The sequence below is a fragment of the Pagrus major genome, chromosome 3 (assembly GCF_040436345.1).
Source record: "Pagrus major chromosome 3, Pma_NU_1.0".
NCBI classification, from domain to species: Eukaryota; Metazoa; Chordata; class Actinopteri; order Spariformes; family Sparidae; genus Pagrus; species Pagrus major.
The window spans coordinates 10,458,073-10,479,832 of NC_133217.1; the positions used below are offsets into that span (position 1 = coordinate 10,458,073).

General features: G+C 41.1%; 1 protein-coding gene across 1 annotated transcript in view; it reads left to right on the plus strand.

Annotated features, from left to right (window-relative positions):
- The first annotated feature begins 4,621 nt into the window (after positions 1-4,621).
- Positions 4,622-21,760, plus strand: part of rapgef5a (Rap guanine nucleotide exchange factor (GEF) 5a) — a 53,675-nt gene continuing 36,536 nt past the window's right edge. Inside the window, exons 1-5 of the mRNA XM_073463363.1 lie at positions 4,622-4,917; positions 14,959-15,009; positions 17,006-17,112; positions 17,557-17,678; positions 18,787-18,964. Of these exons, the coding sequence (XP_073319464.1) occupies positions 4,774-4,917; positions 14,959-15,009; positions 17,006-17,112; positions 17,557-17,678; positions 18,787-18,964 (602 nt within the window). The 5' untranslated portion in view covers positions 4,622-4,773. The remainder of the gene's footprint in view (positions 4,918-14,958; positions 15,010-17,005; positions 17,113-17,556; positions 17,679-18,786; positions 18,965-21,760) is intronic.

The window sequence follows — 21,760 nt, forward strand, 5'->3', positions numbered from 1 at the left end:
ACTAACTGACGTCTGCAACAATAACCGTGTCAAATCGCGAGTGAAACTAGTTTTTTACCGTGATTGTAAAATTCTGAAAGGCACCAAAAACTCACTTTCCTCAGTCATCATCTTACTATCCCTATTACTACCTACTAGTGATGGGGCCTTACATGAACATGCTATTTACATACCAAAGTTAGAATGGTTTCGGTTGTTTCACATGACAGCCTTCTGCGTTTCCTTTTTTGCATGTTCTTCTCTCACTGGTTTGATGTGGGGGAGATGATGTCGCGTATTTTCATCCCCCAGTCAGGATTTGCTTGTTCATATTGCCACCATTCAACACCCACGCAGTAAATATAAAGAATTTGCTGAATTTTTGGTTGTTTGCTACAGCAATAAGAAAAATAATGTTGAAGATACAATATGTAACATTTCTGCATTGACTTGTCTAAAAAATGACTAGACCTTTGTTTCATTTGGTCGCTTGTCGCTGTAAGATGATCCATCCGAGAGCGAGGAAGGAAGTTAGTGAAAGTATCATGTATAATACTTTCAAACATGATCTCCTCTGTGAACTAGTGTTGACACATAACGAATATTTTAAATGGTTTCAATACTCATTTACGTCATTACACCAACACTGGCTGTGTTTTTTCACTTTCCTCTCCGACAGCAAGTTGACACATGCACTGCTGTAGTGCTCATATATCCCCACCCTCCTCCTGAAGAAGATGAACTTAGAATGCTGTTGTTAACATACATACTTATAATAAAATATCGAATATCAATATTTTCACTGTATTGTATCAAATTTAGAAATTCCAATATTGTGACAACACTACCATGAACATTTCTGCTTGAGTCATGTAGATACAGTAGATCTTCATCCACACTCCTAACGTCTTTTGTTTTGTTTGAGCGACCCCTAGTGGCAGGAATTACACACTGTGCATTTAAAGAATGTTAACTTTTTGTAGCAAGCACCCAAAATTAAAGTATCAACCTGAAAATGAGCATGAGATGGGACCTGACAGCTTTTTATGCTTTTCCTCTCTTCGTTCACACGTTTCACTTTCTTAGACAAAAACGGGTCATGCTTATGTCTGCATTATTCCAGCAGGGTATAGATCTGTTCTTAGCCAACTGTAAGTTGTGCTGAATTTTGATTATTGTGGTCAGTTACAGCCAATCACAGAAATCTGTTGCCGCTGACATGCTTTTCTACATCTATTTGATTTGACTTGATTTAATCGCAGCTCTAAAGCCCCAGAAACAACTCTTGGTCAGCACTGTTCTAGCCTCAATTACATCAGTTTTTACTGTCATGTAGCCATCTGGATCTGACAACTCAGCCAGAAAAATGTCAATGGAGAGTGAAACTTGGTTAATCTTTACTTTATATCCTGTATGGTCTTTCAGATTGTGTAATGTATAATAGTGTGTAACGTAAGTATTGCCATAGGAACGGAGACAGTGACACTACTATGGAGAACAATGGAGACAGCGGCTACAATAAGTCATAATTGTGTGTCTGTGTTGAGTTTTGTAGCACGTCACTGTTCTTTTTCCTCATATGAGTCTGGACTCAGCATCAATTTAACATGTTCATGGATGAAATGTTACGGCTAGCTTTTGTTAAAAATAAAACAAAGTTTTTCCTCACATACTGTATGGTTGTGTGTGTGTGTGTGTTATTCAGCTGCCAAACTGTGTGCACATTGGTCCAGCGATGGTGTTGGTATAATCTGAGTCCCTGAAAGGGGCCAATTATCCCAGATTACAAATCCTATCAGGAAAGCAGACTCGACATCTGAGTTATACAACTGAACTCACTGCACTCAAGCTGGACAGATTGCTCAGATTTATGTCCTCTTGAGTATCAAGCTCAGATCCTCGTGGGTCTGCTGAATTGAAATTAATTATCATTCAGATCACACTCACTTGTAATCTTTACTCAAATTGAATGCCCTTTACTGCCAAAGTAAAGAACTTTCAACCATACAATGAAATCCTTTAGAATGAGAGCTTCTTATTAAAAGTACACACACACACAGCTGGTTTCAGATTCAAAATAATAACAGTTTATACACTTTAAAAACATTTTGTCCACTGCATATTAAAAAGGGCTTTTAACCTGTTTTTAAAGTACAAAATCTGGTCTTATCCTTGCTCGATTGTATGACACAAGAACAGTATAAACAGGGTTTTTTGCATGAAAATATAAAATAGTAGGAATAAACAACAATACATAAAAAAGGTAATAAAACTTTTGATTCATTTTGTAAAAATGGAGCAAGGAACGTAGGTCCCTTTTTAGTAGTTGCTAAAAATCCTTTTAAATTGTGTGGCGGACTGAACAGTTTAAGATTCCTGGCAGAGTCTTTTAGGTTTCTGGAAATACTCAAAATGTTCATACTAGAGCCCAACTGATATTTGGATTTTTGATTCTTAAAGCAGCTACGAGGAGCTTTAATTTTTTGGTGACTCTGGCGGCGCCTGTGGACAAAAGCGGCAGTGTTCTCACTGCCTCATGTAAAGATCTTGATCTGACATTGTGTGCATTTGTTTTGGAAGCGAGTGAAAGACAGAGACAACTCATTTTTATTTTTTATTTTTTGAAGACAGCTGTTTGCAGAATGCTTGCAATAAGATCATGTATATTTTTGGCTATGTAAGATCAATAACTGTAATATGCAGAATGTAACAAAGTAAAATTTGTTTTAGTGCCGTGATGTGCGACCAGACTACAGAGGAGCTTCTTTCCTCAGGTTGTGAGGCCCCTAAACTTATCCTCACCACTCCAGCATAAAAAAGTAGTTCTTCTCGCTGATGGCCTTGTGTGCTTATGTAGGTCATATAGAAGCATCAGTGTTAAACTGAGACTATCATAACCAATTCAAAGTTCCTTGGAGTACGTTCAACATCCAAACACTGTTGTTTTGCACCACGCGCCAAATAAACGACAATAAGTGTTGTGCAGAAGTATCAATACTTCTGATCCTAATTTTCAGATTAAAAGATTGACATCAAGAGGGACACAGTAGAAAGTAACTACTCTATCACCAGGCTATAGTGTAAATAATATATGGTTGATAACTACTTCTTGGTCGTATGCAAACTATACCTCCATGAATATGTGCGGTGCCACTGTCTGGGAGAGGATATTTTTGATGGCTCTAGGAGCTTTTCAGTTCTCAGAACAGCAACCGCGCTGGAAGTGATGTGTGTGGGAGAAGGAAGGGAATTCCTCATATTCTTAAAACTACATAATAACGTTCTATTAAAGGTGCACTATGTAGTTTTGGGGAAGAAATTTAAATCAGAAAAAAAAGCTCTCAACTGCCTAAATAAACAAAGACTCTTTGTTTTCATGACTGCATAAACTGACTTTAAAGGACAACACCATTTCATACTGTTTCACTTTGTCTATATGTGGTGGACCCTGCCACCTTCGTAGCTTCAAACAGTTTTCTGGGGACCTTATATTCCTCTGAGAACAGCTTGTTTATTCACGTATGCAGAAAATAAATATTTCTGAGGTTGTAGTATTACCTCATTAAGATTGTAAATATCAATAATATGTATTACATAATATTGAACTGAAGAAGCCTCTCGGATGAGAGATGAAATGTCTTCAAGAAACTGAAACAAGTCCATGTTACCATGACCTGGAGGACTGAGAACCTTCATCAACATTGTAACTATTACAATTCTGAGTTTGAATTCCTTCTCCAGAACTACATGGTGCCTCTTTAAGGATTTGCACAAAGTACTGCTGACACTGATACCAGCCTAGGTTTTACCTGGTATAGGATCGGAAAGGAAATCAGTCTCACCTGTACAAGAGATTTTAATCTCAATATTACTTCCTACTACTTGAAATAAAGGTTATATATAACTACCACGCTATGCAAACATACACCACATCTAGAAAGGGAAGAGAGAACATTTAAAACTGCTGTCCGATGATGGCTTTTAGCATTATGAAAACATTTGATGGAAAAAAGGAGAACCCCTCGAGAGAGACCCGGTGTCTCATCTTCCTCAACCCCACAGCCTGCAGGCTTGGGGACCCTCTCGTGTGTCAGCTCACCTGCCTCTCTGCCTCAGGTTAAACTGCAAGGCGAAGCTCCAGGTTCAGACACAGCTCCTACCCTGACTAATACATCCACCCTCCCTCCCTCCCACAGACATACACTCTGTGGCAGCTCTTTGTTTACCTATGGAAATCTGAGCCAGGTGATGTGATGACGTAGCCCTACTTCTGTTCTCCCCTCCCCCCCCAAACTATCACCTTTAGTTACGTATTGACGTATGACTGAATACACATTAAAATGAAGCTGGCATGTCGACTAGGACTGTTAAAATGTGACGTTTTTTTAAACGTACTTCGCTCTTTACCTTCGTCAGACCGGTGAGAGAATGAAAGGTGGAAGTGATGCAATGTTTTCTGTGCACCTGTGACCCCCCTCCTCCCCCTCCTCCCCCCTCCTCCTCCCTGCCTACACTCACATCCACGCATCAACCTGGTAGTACCGAGGAGCGGGACGCGCGAGCCGTTGGGTGGAGCAGCAGCGTCGCGTGCTGCGGAACACACTCAGTAGGTCGAGTGAGCGCGCGCGGTTTGGTTGCAGATGCAGGTCGCGGAGTGTGAGCGCGAGGCGGGGGGAAATGGCGAACGGGCGCGGGCGGCAGTGCGCCTCGTGAGGATACAGTAGACACCCGGAGCGGAGGCAGGAGGCAGCAGGCAGCGGGACAGAGGACAGACGGGAGAAGGCGACGGGAACCATGGAGGACTCCGAGCCCACAGAGGACGGCTTGCTCGCCGGCTTGCGGTGGAACCGGAGCGCACGGGACCAGGCTCAGCTCAAACACAAAATCCGGGATCTGCCGGGGTTACTCAAGCACGGGCTGCACCTGCGGAAGAAGAGCGTGAGTGTTTAAACCTGTCCGTCCGTCCTTCCGTGTTTTCTGTGTGATGAGCTGAAGGGGTTTTTATCTTTCCAACCTTCAGTCTGCGCTGTGAGGCTGTTTCATAACCCCGTCACGACTCAGGTGTTTTCATTTTGTTACGAGCATTACTGTCGCAGAGGCTGTGTGTGTGTGTGTGTGTGTGTGCGCTCTACATCCATAATAACCAATTGCTGTTGGACATCATACCTTCACACTCCAGTAGTCAAGGCAACACTACCACCCCCCCAACACACACACACACACACACACACACACACACACACACACACACACACACACACCTACTTACATACAATACAACACAGCCTACAAACATTTATATGTGCATGTTTATACACAAAAATCAATGTGCAGCTACCAAACTAACCGTCATTTTAATGATTGATGACTGATTTTCGACTATAATATGTGGAAATGGCCGTCACAAGTTCTGAAAGGTGATGTCTTTTCCCCATCGCACCATTCACAACTCAGACATATTCAGTTTAAGATGATGGACAAAAGAGAAAAACAGCAGATTCTCACATTTGAGGAAGCTGGAGCCATCAAATATTATACATTTTTGTTTGATCAATCATTAACCGGTTATCAAATTGTCGCTTATTTATCCTCTCATCAAATAGTCATGTTATTTGAGTAACGGATTCGCCTACATTCTTGAGTAAACACAACATCACCAGTCCAAACAGGGCAAGTCCGTGAATCAGCCATCTGTAAGTCATCTCATGGGTCCTCTGGTTCTGCTTTGTGTCTGTCGGTGTGCTAAGCAGTAAATGTGTGTGCCCTGATGTGAAACGAACACACCTGACAAGCCAAATATCTGCTCAAAGTGTCAGCTCCGCTCATCTTCATTGGCGGCGGCGGCAGCCAGGAGAAAACATGTCCCTGATTCCCTCCGTGGCAATCAGAGACACAGTGCCAGGACTTCCTGTCCCAACGGAGCCAAATGTGATAAATATATGCAACATTTGTTATGTGAAGCCACATTTGACGGAGGAGGAGATGAACAGGTCGTGTCATGTCACATCTTGTTATTTTAAGTGATGTTTAAAGGACATCAGCGCAATTCTTTTGTGTTGACAAATCAATGATAGTAAATCCTGTAATGAATTTCAGGGGCAGTATCCAGTCCAGACAAATACAAAAACAATATAAAGAATGGATGAATGAATGGATTACTTCAATAGCATACAGTGTTTCTATCATGCACCGTATCATCTCTGTGTTATTGTTCATTTCCTGTGATCGAATTGGGAAGGAAAGAAGGAAATGCTGAAGAAAAAAATGGCGAGTTTTCCTTCTCCTGTCTTCATCTAACTTGGTGTGTGTGTGTGTGTGTGTGTGTGTGCATGCATGTGTGGGTGAGTGTGATGAGGCGTGGGTAAGTAGTGTAAAGGTATGGCTGTTCTGTGCAGACTGGTTCTCTCTAGACACTGGCAGTTGGCTATGCTTCACCTGGCGCACACACAATCACACACTTGTTTGTATATGCGCATATAAATTCCCCAAAAGATGAAGAGAGGACCTGCCATGCATTGTTTTTGTACTGCACTACAATGGCACTCAAAATAGGAAGCGCTAAAAGGAAAACGGTGACACGAGCTCAAATTACGTCGTCTCTTACAGGTGGACACCTGTGCACATCTTTTATCTCTCTTTCTTTATCCAGAGCTATGTTTTCTTTTTTGTCCTTGTATTTCCGGTCCTGTAAAAGCTCAAAACATCTGACATAAGCAGTTTTTCACATTACCTCATGTGCTTTTTTGATGTGCGCCGACAGCTGAAACTTGTGTTGCACAAAGCCATCTGTCGCTTTTGCTTCCAACCTGCAGCAGCCTCACCTTTAACAATCCTGTCTTGCATTATCCTCTGTTGTGACTTGCTCCGGTATTCAATTATTAGTACTGTATTGGCTAAGATATAACAGGAGCAGAGAGATTTGCTCAAAGGTACGCTTCACGCACTTTTCAACTTTGAAGCACCTGCTAGGGTGCTATGTGCAGAAGTCACGCTGTAGAAGTTTAAATCAGGTCAAGTCAAAGTTTATTATAGCCCAGTATCACAAAGCATGTTTGAAAGGGCTGTACATGTAAAAACAACAGAAATTAAACAACATGCACAAATGTATAAAAGTCTGTGTGTGCTGCAAGTGAAAAGACGTGTTTGGAGTTTTCTTTTGAAAGAGTCGACTGAGCTAGCCTCTCAAATTTGGGTAGGAAGAAAAAGAGAGAGGCTTGGTAAGATAAGGGCCAACCACCTACTGATGTGTTATTTATTTTTGGCAGGGCTCCAGACTAATTCTTCACAGTGGTTGCACAGGTTCCCCCAACTGTTTTCTTTTTTAATTTAGGCGCACCAGCACATAATTTAGGTGCACCCAATAATACATTTTAAATTAATTCTTAAAAAACAATTTTTAGTTGCACTTAGTTGCACCTAATTTAGGTGCACCCAGGAGCTCTGTTTAGAATAGTTAGGAGACGGGCAGCTGCAGCTCAGGAGGTGAAACTGTCGTCAACTAATAGCTGAAAGTAGAATCTTGGAGTCAGTTGTGAAATAAGAACAGAGTGTTACGATTAACTACAAAAGGAAAATGTACTAGTTTTCTTTCCTCCTTCTCCTCCAAACATCTCAGTCACATGTCAGATTTGACACTTATTGATCAGACAGAGTTGCGTACTAGAACATAAGTGCAGTGGACTTACTTAAACACACATGTATGAACCCACTGGTGAGGAAATGCAGCAGAGCATGTCACAGGCTCAGGCTGCCATTGGTTTAGTTGGCCACCAGCACCGCTAGCTGGGCTGGAAAGACAGATGCTGACAGGTGACGCTGATTGGTTGAAATTCTTTTTGCTATTGTCACCCAACAATACTGTGGACTGTTAGTTTTGGCTGGATTCTGTTGCTGACACCAGAACAAGGGAAGAATCAGTGTTTATGGCAGCGTGACACATGAAACTTTCTGCAAAGAAAACGCTGCCAGCAGTTATCAGAAAAACATCTGACCTATAAGGCTTTCTTGATGCTTACTCTCATATATTGTGTTTAAAATAGTGAGTGCAGAGGTTTGGATGTAGACTTTGTCATTTGCAAGTACATTGTGACTGAAGGCTTCTTTTAGTCAATCAATTAAAGCAGATAGATAGAAAATGAAAACCACGCAGAACCTCCAAAACAAGCGCAAGCCATTACACATTGTAATAATGGGTTGTTTGATGTGTGCATGTCCTCTTACGTGGTTTAATTGCACTTTTTTGGTTTGGGGTTGCAGCCTCTTCATTGTTCTTTCTACTTTTAGTGAATTGAATGAATAAAATGAATAGAAATTATCACGCAGCCCCCCCACACAATCCCGAATTCTCATTTTTAAATGTGACATCTGGATGTGTATAACAAAAAACACTCGTTACACTTGTGAATAAAAGCTTGAACACAAACCTAGACATACAATACTTCCACCCACAAACACAATATGTAAATGTGCTGTACAGTATGCTGCTCAAAATATTTCATTTAGGCTGTAAAATGCGATTATCACAGTCATAATGTGAGCTTACAGGCTTTATGATCACTGTCTTAGAAGAGAACTCATAATATTCCTCAGAAGATGATCTTTTTTCTGCATTACACATGCAGCAAACAGCAGCTGGTGATGTGTTTTTATGTCTGCCAGCAATATTTCACATCCATTACTGCATTATACATTGAGATTAGAAAGATGAAAGGCCAAGTGAGGGATGGAGAGAGAGAAACCCAACACACATTCACACTAGCTGTATAAACCTACACATCACCAGAACTTTACTAACAAGTGGAATCTGCTTTTCAAGATAGTGATGCACTTAAATGGAAGAGCACTACATGCAAAACTAGCAAACACTCAGAATACATGACAGACAACAAGGACCAGAAAAACCTAAAATGATCTTTATTATTATTAGTATTATTTAAACTACAGAAATGTCGGCCTGAGCAACCCGCGGCCATTCATTCAGAATACAAAATGTTAAGACACCGTCTCAGAACTTGTGTCATTTCTTTCAATCATTTTAGGGATTTAAATTATGGAAATATGGCACTCAGTGGAGCACATACTTCTGCCATGGCTCAACAGTCCCCTTATTCACTCGTAGATACAAGCCACCTAACTACGCCTGATATCTTTCATCAAGACCCATGAGTTAATGCCTCAGAAATCAACAAAAATGGCAAAAAACACCCTATCTCACAATGTTAACAATAAAAGGATAGAGAATTCTGTGCCTGGAAACATAACCTCCTTTGCAGGAGGTAATGATTAATCGATCAAAACAGTCACTGAAACATTTTCTGTTGATAGATAACTCTTGAAACGAGTTATAAATCACTATACTGCATTGTCGAGACGCCAAAGGTCATGTGGGTGCTGGCAGATAGGCTCGGGCTGGCAAGTGGGTTTCTTAGCAGCTTAACCATGTGTTTGTTTGTCTGTTTGTGTGTGTGTTGTGTTCATTGCGCTGTAGCTGCTTTGATGTCTCCATTTTGACTTCCTTGTATGACGGATCTGTCGAGGAGTCGACAGGAGCTCAGTGTGTACGTGTGTGAGGGGGCTTGCCAAGCATACCGTGCTACAGCTCTTCACTGTGCTCAGCAATCTAATCTGAGAGTAATCCATTTCTTGCAGATAATGACCTCACTCTCTCCTGCTCCCTCTCTCTCTCTCTCTCTCTTTGTATACACACTTTGAAGTCATCACACAGATAAGCGTGTCAGCATGTGCTCTCTCTTTATAGCTCTCGTCCCTCCTCATTCATCTCCTCCTCTCTTCTTCTTCTGTCACTCTCTTTTGGCCCTCCGGTGTAGCGACGGCAATGGACTGTACACCCTGTGATGGAGGAGTGTGTGTTTGTGAGAAACCGAGGCGTGGACTAAGACTCACAGGAACATGGCCAGTGGATATTCCTCTCGCCGTGTGATACAGTATGAATGAAACACCTCCTCCTCCAGCTCTGGCGGCGTGTCTTGAGTGTGTTTGTGAGAAGAGATGACGGTGGAGAAACAAAGACCTCTCGAGAGATCTGTTTTCACCAGACAGGGAGACAAAGAGATGGAGAGATAAGATAGAGCGACCAAGACAAAAGAGAGAAGGAAGGAGCAAGACAGAGAGAGAGAGAGAGTCAGAAACAATTTATTTAGTCTGTGTGCTTGGCTGGCTGGTGTGCTCTACTTAACCCCCAGTCCAAACACTGCATGTCTTCACAGACACAAACACCGAAAAAAAGCTCTCATCTTTACTGATATCTCGGAGGACGTCCGCACTGAGCTGGCAAAAACTGAGCTCTTTTAAAAATGTGTTCCAGTGTGGGTAAATCTGAAACTCCAGCCTTGGGTTTTATTGTGAGTGAGGAAGAACTCTGCTTTTTGGACTTTCTGTCACCTCCAGCTTTCTCTGTGATCTTTCATTTTAATTATCTGTATTCCAGTCGGGCTGCAGCTAGGTTTGACCTGAAAGTTTAGAAACTTCTAACATTGCCACGATAATCAATGTCCAAATCCATATTCTGAAGGTGAAGGAGATGCTTCGATGGCCTCACCGAAAAAGAGGCAATAGACTGATAAAGACCAAGAAATGGAGGTCCTCTGTGGTGCTAAATTAGGCTAAAAACAAGTGCACATAAAAAACAGTCGTGCATGTGATACAAGTGCACAGAGCAGTGCCTGACTAACATCCTCACAACCCCACCCTCATCGAAGCTTTGATTTTCATTAGATGTTGTCACTGAAGCTTCGAAGCCCCAAAAATTGTATTTGGGACAGTCTCAAGGCTCATTTATGCTCAATTTTAGTCAGGACCTAGCCGATTTTCCCTACTCTGCGTTAATTTGATCTGTATTTCTGCATGTTTTCTGATAGCTTCCGGATACGGACCAACAGAGCAGTATCTCCGGTAGTCGTGGGGGCAGTGTAGGAGTGTAGCCAACAGTTTAAGCGAAACACGATCACAGGACAAGAGAAGTTCTAGTGGTTGTATTGTTTAATATCGATGCCAATGTGAAGGATGTATGCTGCCACTGCTGATTATCTTCTTAAATTCACAGATTTTCATGATCACATAATGAATTGTTTGGTCTATAAAATGACATGCCTCATTCAATTTCCTGAAAGAAGATGGCGTCCTCAGATTGCGTGATTTGTCTGACCGGCCACCCAGAACTCAAAGATATTTAGTTTACTGTAATGTCAGCCTCCTGGAGTGTCTGCTGCGTTCTTGCCAACCTCACGATGACGATGAAGTCCCTGCACCCAGCCAAGAACTAGTCTGGCACATAACCCCTCCCTCACAATACCATGAATTGTTGCTTTTACGCTTCAGTTTTTGTACAAATTAAACAAGTGATGCAGTGCAGATTTTTTACTTTTGGCAAGGCTAAGTGTTTCCCCATGTTTCCAGTCTTTATGCTAAGCTAAGCTAATTGTCTGCTTCCTGTAGCCTTATCTTCTGAAACCCTCGGCAGAAAGCAAATATGCATATTCCCCGAAATGTCAAACTATTTCTTTCAATGAAGAGTATCCGAGCTCTCACGCAACCACTTGCTTTGGATAATGTGTGTATGTGCGCAAGAGTGTATACTCGCTTGCTTGTGTGTGAGACATCCCAGACAGTATCATCGCTCTAATGAGGATCACACACACTGCTCTACATCTCTCTAATCATCCCTCTATTTCATTTTCTTGCAACTCGAAGCCACAGCCGTGCATTTCTCCCACTCTCCGCCTTTGTCTTGCACTTTTCTTTATTTCACGATTTCAATTAAAATGATCTGTCTGTCTCTCACCGCCTCAACTCTCTTCCTCTCCATCTGTCATGCTCACACCCTCAGTCATACATTCATAGACTGTTTTGATTTGTTCAGCCTCCCTCTGTACTTTCTTGGCCTGCACCGCAACTCATTTATGTTTCTCCATCTACATCCATCTTCCGCGACTGCTTAGGTGCTTTTCGTTTGTTCCATCATTTGATCTCCGTGTTTCTCTCTATCCGTCATCATCTGATGGTTTGTTAATGTCAGCCAGTGAGCGGTGAAGGGCAGCAGCACAGGCTCGGTTTTATATGCGAGGGTTTCCAGAGGGAATCAAACCCACAACTCTATCAGTGATCCTGCTTCACAGAGTGCGCTCACAGACCAGTTGCACTCCTATTGCAGGAGGTTCTCATCCGTCTGTATTTTAACGAACGCTGGCAACGTGATCATCATCCTAATGCAATTCTACAGTTTGCATTTTTATCAGGCGCACTCTCAAAGGAGTGCTTGTAAAATGTACAAATTATTTTTGCCCCCTTCGACTCGCACATGTTCAGATTTTTTGACAGTAATCAACAGATAAAACAAATCTCTGTAAATCATCTTTGACAGCAATTGAGTTTTTGAGTGTGTGTGGATACAACTGGACACAACATTTTCCCCTCTCATTGCAAAACTGCTCAAGCTGGGTCAAGTTGCACAGAGAGCAAATTCAAGGTCCTGCATTAAATTGGCCACTTGAGTCAGCCCTTATAGGACTTTCTAGTTGTTTTGGATCCATTCTTGCCTTGGCTTTGTTCTCTCACTGAAAAATAAGCCTTTCTCCAAGTCAGCAGTCTCTGTCAGACAGCAGCAAGTCTTTCTCCAGGATTATTCGGTATTTTGCTGCATTCATTTTACTCTCTATCTTCAAAGCGTTCGGAGGCCCACTGCAGAAACACATGCCCTCTGAATGACAGTGGCATGACCCGAGAACATAGTAACATGGTATAAAAACTTGATTTTGGTCTCATCAGGCCATAGAAACGTCTACACTTTGTTTTAATTTAAGTTGCTTTCACATCCCAGTCATGAAACCTGCAACTCTGTCTGAGTGTCAAAGTGTCTCTCGATGGCTTGTTACTGCCCTTTTGTGTAGACCCTTTGTTTTAGACCATATTCACACGGCTACCCTTTTCTTCTGGTTGGGAAGCTAAAATGCTGGGATAATGTTATGCTGTCATGTTCCAGATTGCATGTTATATAAACATAGGGAATCTGACAAGTAGTTACCATTTCACTGCTTCCCAATTGATCCACAACTAAAAAGACAATGGATAGAGAAAATCTGGAGGAACACTGGGCCATATTTCAAGATAAGAACAACATATTTGATCACCCACTAGCTAGAGTTAGCGCAACTGCTTGATCACATACAGTATGTTTCTCTTCTAGGCTTAAATAAAAGTGTGTGTAATTTATGCCTTTCTTGTCATATTGTGTAACACTATCAAACCATAACGTTAGCTCGTAAGTGGTTGAATGCTAACGTTAACTGTTGTCTAACGGAAGCTAACAGGTTGTTAAATATGTTTTTTTATCTTAAAATGTTGGCCGATGTCCCTCCGGAGTTTCACTTTCAGATGCTAGTCGCTGATTCATCAGGAAGCAGTGAAATTATGAATGAGTTGTCAGATTCCCTACGTTTATGGGATTTGAAAACTGGATCACAGCAGTGCAACGTTTGAGCTTCAGTGTGATGTCTGAGGAAAATTTTTACTTTTCACAGATTTGATTGGAAAAGTGAAAGATGATATGAAGCGACATGTTGACATGTCACAGTGGTAAAAGCACAGGTGTAAATAATAAAGTTAATATGATGGCTGAATCTCATTTAGCTGCTGCACTTTCAGAGTCCTTATACGTGCATGCTGGTTCACTGTCATGGCTTACTGGGACTCTTGAATAGAGGAGAGCCTTTGTTTATTTCATGAGTAACACCTTTGCCTTTATCACTACAGTACTGACTGAATAGTGAAAATGTATGCTGTAGAAAAGGCCTAATTTCGTTTGTCTTGGCTATGTAGTTTTAGCCAAGAAGCCAGCTCTTGGACCTTGTAGATACATGTGTATGTAACCTAATAATCAGTTGTCACGCCCTGATTACACACAAGTGACCTCCATTCACATGAAGCACTTGGCTACACTGGTGATATCTTTAGGTGCGTCAGTCAGATAAACATTCTGTGCTTTGTTTACTTACTGTTGTGTGTATTTGTAGAGATTGCTCACGTGACATCAACGAGTCTTTGTTGATCGGTGTCATAAAGCCTCTTTTAACTACTGTGATTCAGAGCTGTAAAACAATAAAACATGAAAACGTTTCAAGGAGGTGATCACTTTTATGGACACAGTAACGGTCTCCCTGTGTCGGTTGGAAGTAACAGACTAACTTTTAAGATATGCCTGTCTTGAAGTAGTGCTATTAAGTAATAAAATGTTTTAACATATTAATATTGAATGTTGGCCATATATAAGCAGTAAAAAAAAACCTGTTAAACATGTGAAAGACGCTTGTAATCAGCCAAGAGTAGGTGTTACTAAGTAACATTACAATGCATTGCACTCACTGCTGTGAGAAACAAAAACAGATGGCTGCATGTAGGGCTGTTTCTGCTCTACTTGATCCAACACTTACTATCATTTTTAATCTGTTTTATGACCGGTGTGTCAACACAGTGTCAGTGCTGTCTACTAGCTCCTCTAGTGCCATAATAATCCATAAAGATTAAGAGTTTATTTCCTCATGGGGGAAACAGAGGTGGAGTGGATACGCCCAGGGCAAAGGCTACAACGTGTTGATAAGAACCGTGAAGACATATCGTGTTGGACAGACAGTTTCTTTTTATTGCTATGGAATTGACTTGATAAATATCTTTGTATTAATGTTAACTACTGCGCTGGATTCATTGACGAGTGCTCGAGTAAATGTGTGTCACTGTTTAACCATGTCGATCTGATAATCATCATACACCTACAAGTACAAATGAATGATCCCGTTCGCAAAAGTGTGTTGCAGCCACATGTGTTGCCACTGATTGTTTAAACAAAACCTGACTAATGCTTTTGAAATGGTAAAACTGGTCTTACTCATGTTACAGTCTTGTTTGTTCAGTGTGTCTGTGTCTCAGTGTGTCTAGCTCTGACAGTTTTTGTGTTTTTTGTTTCAACAGCAATCACCTGACACTATCCCCGGACCAAGCACTGGACCTACAGTACACAAGGTAAGGAAACACACACACACACACACACACACACACACACACACACACATACACACACACACACACACACACACACACACACACACACACAGGTGATGTCATCCCTTTAGTTTTGCTTTAAAGCAAAAGTGTGTTTGTTTTGCCCCAACACAGATGACATCATTGATGATATTACCTTGGGCTTTTTCCAAGCTAGTTTCACCTACTGCACAAACGCACCCACACACACACCCACACACACACACACACACACACACACACAAACGCACTCAGAGCGTCTAAATTTGTCATGCCTCATTAAAATGCGGTTTGTCAAATATTTCAGCACCGCACTCTGAAAAGGCCTCAGGGCTGATATGTCTAACGTGAGCATGTTTTTCTTTTAACACTGAAAATATGAACTAAAGAAATAAAAAGTTTAAACATGAAACAAATCAACATCTGAAGCTTAGAAGCTGCTTATTCATGCTACCCAAAAAAGTCTTTATTTTGCGAGGTTGAACTTTTTTATTGGTTATATTTGACTTTATTTTCTTTCATATTTTGCTTCATTGGAATCCAACATTGATGTGGTGGCCAAAGCAGTACGCTGCTGTTAAAATCATGTCTATGAACACCTGAGCAGGGATATGCTTTCAAAAAGGAGCCCCAAATCTGATCTTGCCAATCCAGTTTAAAATTCTCAATCCTTATTTGTTTTTAGTTTTTTTTTAAGATATTCATCTAGAAAATGCTTATCAAGAATTGACTTTGTGATCAACTACCTCAGCATTAAACTTAATTATGCAACTGCATGGACTAGATCTATCCTCAGACTGACTCTTAAATGCTCCACATAGTTGGTGTAACATTTGACAAAGTTTTTAGATCAGTTTGAAAAACATGTTTCAGCAAAGGTTGAGTCATAAATCATTCGTCATTTTCAAAACTTGATCCAGTTGAGTCATCACACCCCTAACTGAAGAAAATGCAGACAGCTCAGCAGAACAGTGTGAGAGGATCTGTTTGAGGACTGGCTGTGTGAGCCTGATTGATCCCAGGGTCTTTATATGAAAGGCCACCTTGTTGCCGCAATGATGATCAGTAATTCTGATTTGAGGTCAGAAACCTCCTTTGAGCTCGAGACTCAGTCTGTCAAATACTGCAGTGCACGTAGACTGTGATATTCTGAACCTTGAATGTACCCCGATGAGTTTTGCTTGACAACAGACACAGTTATGTTTCCATTCAATGTTTCTTACCTAAATAGAGTATCCGCATCCTTGGGGGCTAACAAGATTGTGAATTGCATTTCCTTCTTAGTAAAACATTTGCAAAGCTGACTTATTGAATATTTTGAAACCTAAAGTGTTAATCTTTCTTTTTTCCCAGCCTTCAGTTGGTTCATTTCTGCATACAGGAAAAGCGTAAAAACATCTTCAAGAGTCTGACTTTTCCATGGCACTAAAACTCACAGGTTACCTTTAATTTAGCAACTGATGGGACCATTTATCTAACACATGCTCTACCATCCTATTATACAAGTTGTAGTGACCTCTTGAAGTGCATTTACAAAATCTGCTCCCATAAAGCCACAAGGCTATGCCACATAGATAATGACAAGATAAGACAAGAGGTCGAACTGACACTGAAGGGAGTCTCTCATGTTGTAATGTAAATGTGAATGGAGCCTCATCCGTCACCAAGCCGCCTCTGCTCTGTAGCATGTACACGTGAATATGAATGGAATAGAACAAGCAGCCCATGTAAACACTTTAATTGAAATACTGTCTTATTTACTATGGCATCAATAGCAGGATTATTGCAGAGCGCGTAGCCACAGTCAATGTTTCAGACCTCAGGGGAAAAAGATCGAGCTGTCCTTGTGAGCTGGTCAATGACAGCGGCACACTAGCTCTGTGCTACGTCCAAAGTAATGTTGAGATAAGGTTTTAGTCGCATTTATTAGCATTCAGTCTTTAAAACACTTGTTTTGATGTGCTTCTCTGTGTGTCAGTCTTGTTCCCAGAGTTTTCCGTGTGCTGGTCGGAGCGTAAGGAATGCCTTCCTCTCTCATGGACCATACCCGGCTAAAGACAAGATACACCTGGCCAGAATCATACGGTACAGTTGTCTCTGTGTCTGTCTGTGTGCAGAGCTGAATCGATGTGTCCGGTGAAGCATATACACCGACTCGCCCCGTCCTGATTGGCCAGTCATGTTGTTTATGCAGTAAGACGAGCAAAAACGTGACATAGACAGCTGAGCACATAGCGAGCTGGGAATACATGCACTCTCATGCGACATACTGTACATATGGAACACAGAGATGCATGCAAAAACCACATGAACATCTGGACATGAATATAAATAGATACTCTTTAACGTCACACATACACAAAGAGGTTTATCCTGAGGGAAAGAAGACAGAAAGTATTCAGTGTTTCAGAGGAAAAGGCTTACAGAGAACTAATGAATAATCAATGGATATTGATTCAATAAAAAAGACGAGGCTTGTGTGGCTGCACATGTGTGCTGAAAAATGTATGTGTGTTTGTGTTTTAACAGGCGTAGTTATGTGGGCGTGGAGCTGGTGCAGTGGCTGTGTGAGCAGTGCATGTACGTGCGCTGTCGGACTACTGCTGTGCGTGTCTGGCAGGTGCTGCTGGAGCTGGGAATCCTGCTGTCTGGTAAAAAGACAAACACACACAACACACAGAGGCACACTAACATGCCTGGAGGTTGTACTGTGTTTATAGTTTATAGTAACCTTCCAGTGACATCGGCAACAATCTGCACATCTGAAAAGAAACAAAAAATGAACCAGTTCATCTCATAATTTCCATCAGAGTAGAAATATAAATTTTACTTTCATTTCCACCAGGTAAAATGAAGCTGTGGTTCTGTCCATCTCCTAATAATACCAAAAATCCTCTTTTTTGCCAAAGACCACGTTAACAACTAACATTTTACCACACACTAAACCTTCTGATAAACTGCTTGGATGTGATACTTACTTCTGTATTCAACAAAGAAAATGTAGAAATTGTGATAGAAAATTATCATATTACTTTCTGTTTTATGTTGAAGCAACACTCAGTATGCTATGGATGACACCTCATTGTAAAAAGGGTAAATATTCAAAGGCAATTAAGAATGAACAAACGTGATCTCCAGGCTGCCTGCTTTTGAACATTTGCTCAGATTCGGTGCATCGGTCTGGCTAATCCACCATGACTGACACAAAGCATTTACTCAGGTTTTCTTGTTGCCACCATGTTTCTGCTCTGAACTTAAACAGTGTCTTCTATAAGCCACAAGTGTACATTTTAAATAATTTCTTGAATTCAGGCTCACATTTCAGTGCGACAATATAAATACAAGTAATACAGAAAACAACACTTGTCTTGAATCTTTAGGAATGACTTTTTACCCACATTCAATATATTTCTGACGCTGTTTAAATGACTCTTCTATTTGTTTGTGCTATCAGCATGGTTTAACAAATTCATCATTTCTTCTTTATGACTTTATTCTCAGTCCTTCTTTTCACCATCTATTCATTTTTACAGCCCAGAATTTTAAAGGTGCCATATGTAAGAAGGTGTAGCATTGATTACACTGTAGTGATCTTTACAAACAATGTACATTCATCATGTATTATTATTGATATATTATTAAAGTAGTCACACATTCCCACTGTGAAAATTATAAAGAGAAAACAGGAAAACTTCAGGACAAGAAGCTGCTACTTCTCACATATGTTTTGGTGTGTCTGTGTGTCTCTTCTTCCTCCAGTGGACCAGCGGGTGGTGTTTTCAGACTCCAACTCTTACTACCAGTTCAGCTTTGAGGAGTGTGACTCCGCCTCCTGTGAGTTTCGCTCCAATGAGGGGGAGTGGTCAGAGGCTGTTAGGCTCCTCCTACAACTCGCCCCGTACGTTCAGTTTCGCTCTGGAGGCGGGACCAACAGCCCGTAAGTGTCCCATTAAAATCTTATTGCAATGGATGGATGGTAAGATTATGAGAAAATGACCCTACTTCTCACTTGAATTATTACTAAACAGTTTAGTAAACAGTTTCTGGTCTCAATCTCTAGTTCCAAGTGTTTTTCTACACAGCGTGACGTTCATTTTGTAAATCATGTTTCCATTTAGAGTAAAATAGATGTTTTATGAAGAAGGGAATGTGTTAGGATGCGGCTACTTTGTGAGTGACAGGTGAAAGCCATGGTGTGTCCTCGAGCTCTCAGTCAGATCCGATCATGTCCTCCCCAGCTCCACCCTTTTGTCCAAATATGGTCTCTTCTGGCCCCAAATAACTGATTGGTGATTCCGAATTCAAAGCAACGTCACGGTGGTTTTACACTGGGTAGAACAAATTAAAATTAGCAGTTAGATTGATTTTGAACAAAAGACATGTAGTCTAACAGGCTCGGAGATATCCAAAAATTTATATCACAAAATGATTGTCCCCACCAAATATTGTGATAGACGATATTATTGTGGGGGAGTATTTTATTTTATTTTATTTATATTTTATGCTGATTAGTAGTATGAATAAATAAAGGACTGAGAGGTTCATATGCTGTTCATTTATTTCTTTACTTCTCCCGCAGCAACACATACAAAATAATATCAAATGAGAACTTTTAAATAGAACTTAAGTGCAAAGAATGAAATGCAAACATAACAGATTAGCCTACAATATTAACTGCAGCTAATCTGTCACTGGCTCCCTTCCCTCTAAACTCTAGAGGGCCAACCAGGTTGGAGAAATAACACTGTAATAGATTAAAATTAAGAATTCAAATACAGGCAGACAATTTCCTCGCAGGTGAAGAACCAAGCAGCTTTTCGATGGTTGATATTGTGAAAAAATATCTCAAATGACGGCGAATATGTGATATTTTGATATTATCTACTATTGGCCCAAGACTATAGTCTAATCCTGATCTAACTTTATTTTTCAAACAAAAAGAGAAAGTTATTGAAGTTATTCTAAGTTATTTGTCTGTTGTAATGAAACAAAAGTTAACGGCTTCAACTTTTCTTGCTGGGTCGTTGCTATTCAGGCCAACATGTTAAATTTTTGCAGAATGTCGATGATAGTTGATGGTGCATGTGACTCAGTCGTTAAATACTGGACGATCTCCACTGACCTGAAGTGGAAGCTCATTGCTCTGGTAAAATATCAAAGTTGAAGTGACAGTGTTTCCGTTTAGACCTAAGATTGAGGTCATTTGTCTGTCTGATGACTTACTTTGAAAAGTGACAAGCAACAGTGTTTGATTTGGTGAAGTGAAGAAGTGCATGCTTGCAAGTGCCTTACTGTCTTGCAACATAATACACACACACACACACACACACACACACACACACACACACACACACATGCACACTTCAAGATCTTCATCAAATCCCAGCTAGAAACCTAATCTCTATTCAGTGTTTAAAATCCTCAATCTGCTTATGTGAGAGACACGTTCATGTGCAGGCTAACACACCTCCACATCCGTAGAAGAAATACACTCATACACAAACATCGACACATGATGCCAACACAGACACGCAGAGCGGTGTCAGCCAGAGTTCCCTGCTTTGCTGCTCCTATGTGTGGGATTCCTGCTGAGGCTGCTACTGAACTCAATCTGTCACTCAGAGAAAGAGAGAGAGTGAGATGATCCAGGGGAGGGAGGGAGAGGGGGTGTTGGGTAACGCAAAAAAATACATATATAAGGAGAGCGAGCGAACAAGAGCACACATCAACGCATTCATCTGTGTGTCAACTTCAAAGGGTTTTTACAGACACCAGGGACAGTGTATGGCAGCAGGGGGAATTGAATGTCATATAAATCTCATGTATCATGCTGTATGTACTCCTGTGTTCTCCATACGTTACTTTATATACATTATAGGGGCTGACATGAAGAGGCACTCCTCCACAGTGTCTCCACAGGTTTCAGAGGAGAGGGTGGAAGAGAGACATTTTGATGCAATTTTAGCACGTTCGTTTCACATTCACAGATTCGACAGAGATGAGATTATATATTCTTACCATGTCTGTCACTTTGACCTGGCTGCTGTCTTTGTGTCTCTTTGGGTGTCACACCTTTTCTCTGCTGGCATCCTCTCGATCTCTCTCTGTCTCACACCCTCCCTCCCTCCCTCCCTCCCTCCCTCCCTCCCTCCCTCCCTCCCTCCCTCCCTCCCTCCCTCCCTCCCTCCCTCCCTCCATCCCTCCCTCCATCCCCATTTGTCTCTCTCTCTCTCTCTTGTTAGTGTAAAAGAGTTGTAGCTGTGAGGGAAAACACCTGATGTAACTCCACTGGCTGCTTCCAGGAGAATTGACGATGCATTAGTTAATACTAATACACCAAATTGCACAAATTGCTTTAATCATTTACAATATATGAAATATATTGGATGTTTTTTTTTATTAGAAAACGATTTAACCTCTGACTTGAGCTATGCTCAATGCACAATCAAAGTAGGCTCCATTTGGAGTTAAAAGAATGCATCCCTTTATTCACAAACAACACTTGACTGGTTTTGTCATATTATGTGAATCCATTTAGAAGTTAATCACCTTTTTGATGAAGGCCACGCCTTCTGTCACATCCCTTTTCAAGGCTCACGATCAACCTTTGTACAACATTTTGTGCAAGTCTGTAAACACATTTAGAAGTTATGTGACTTTTAGCAAGCATCCACTCCCATTGCCATGACCTATTTTAGCCAGCTGGCCTGAACACGAACACACATCTTTACAC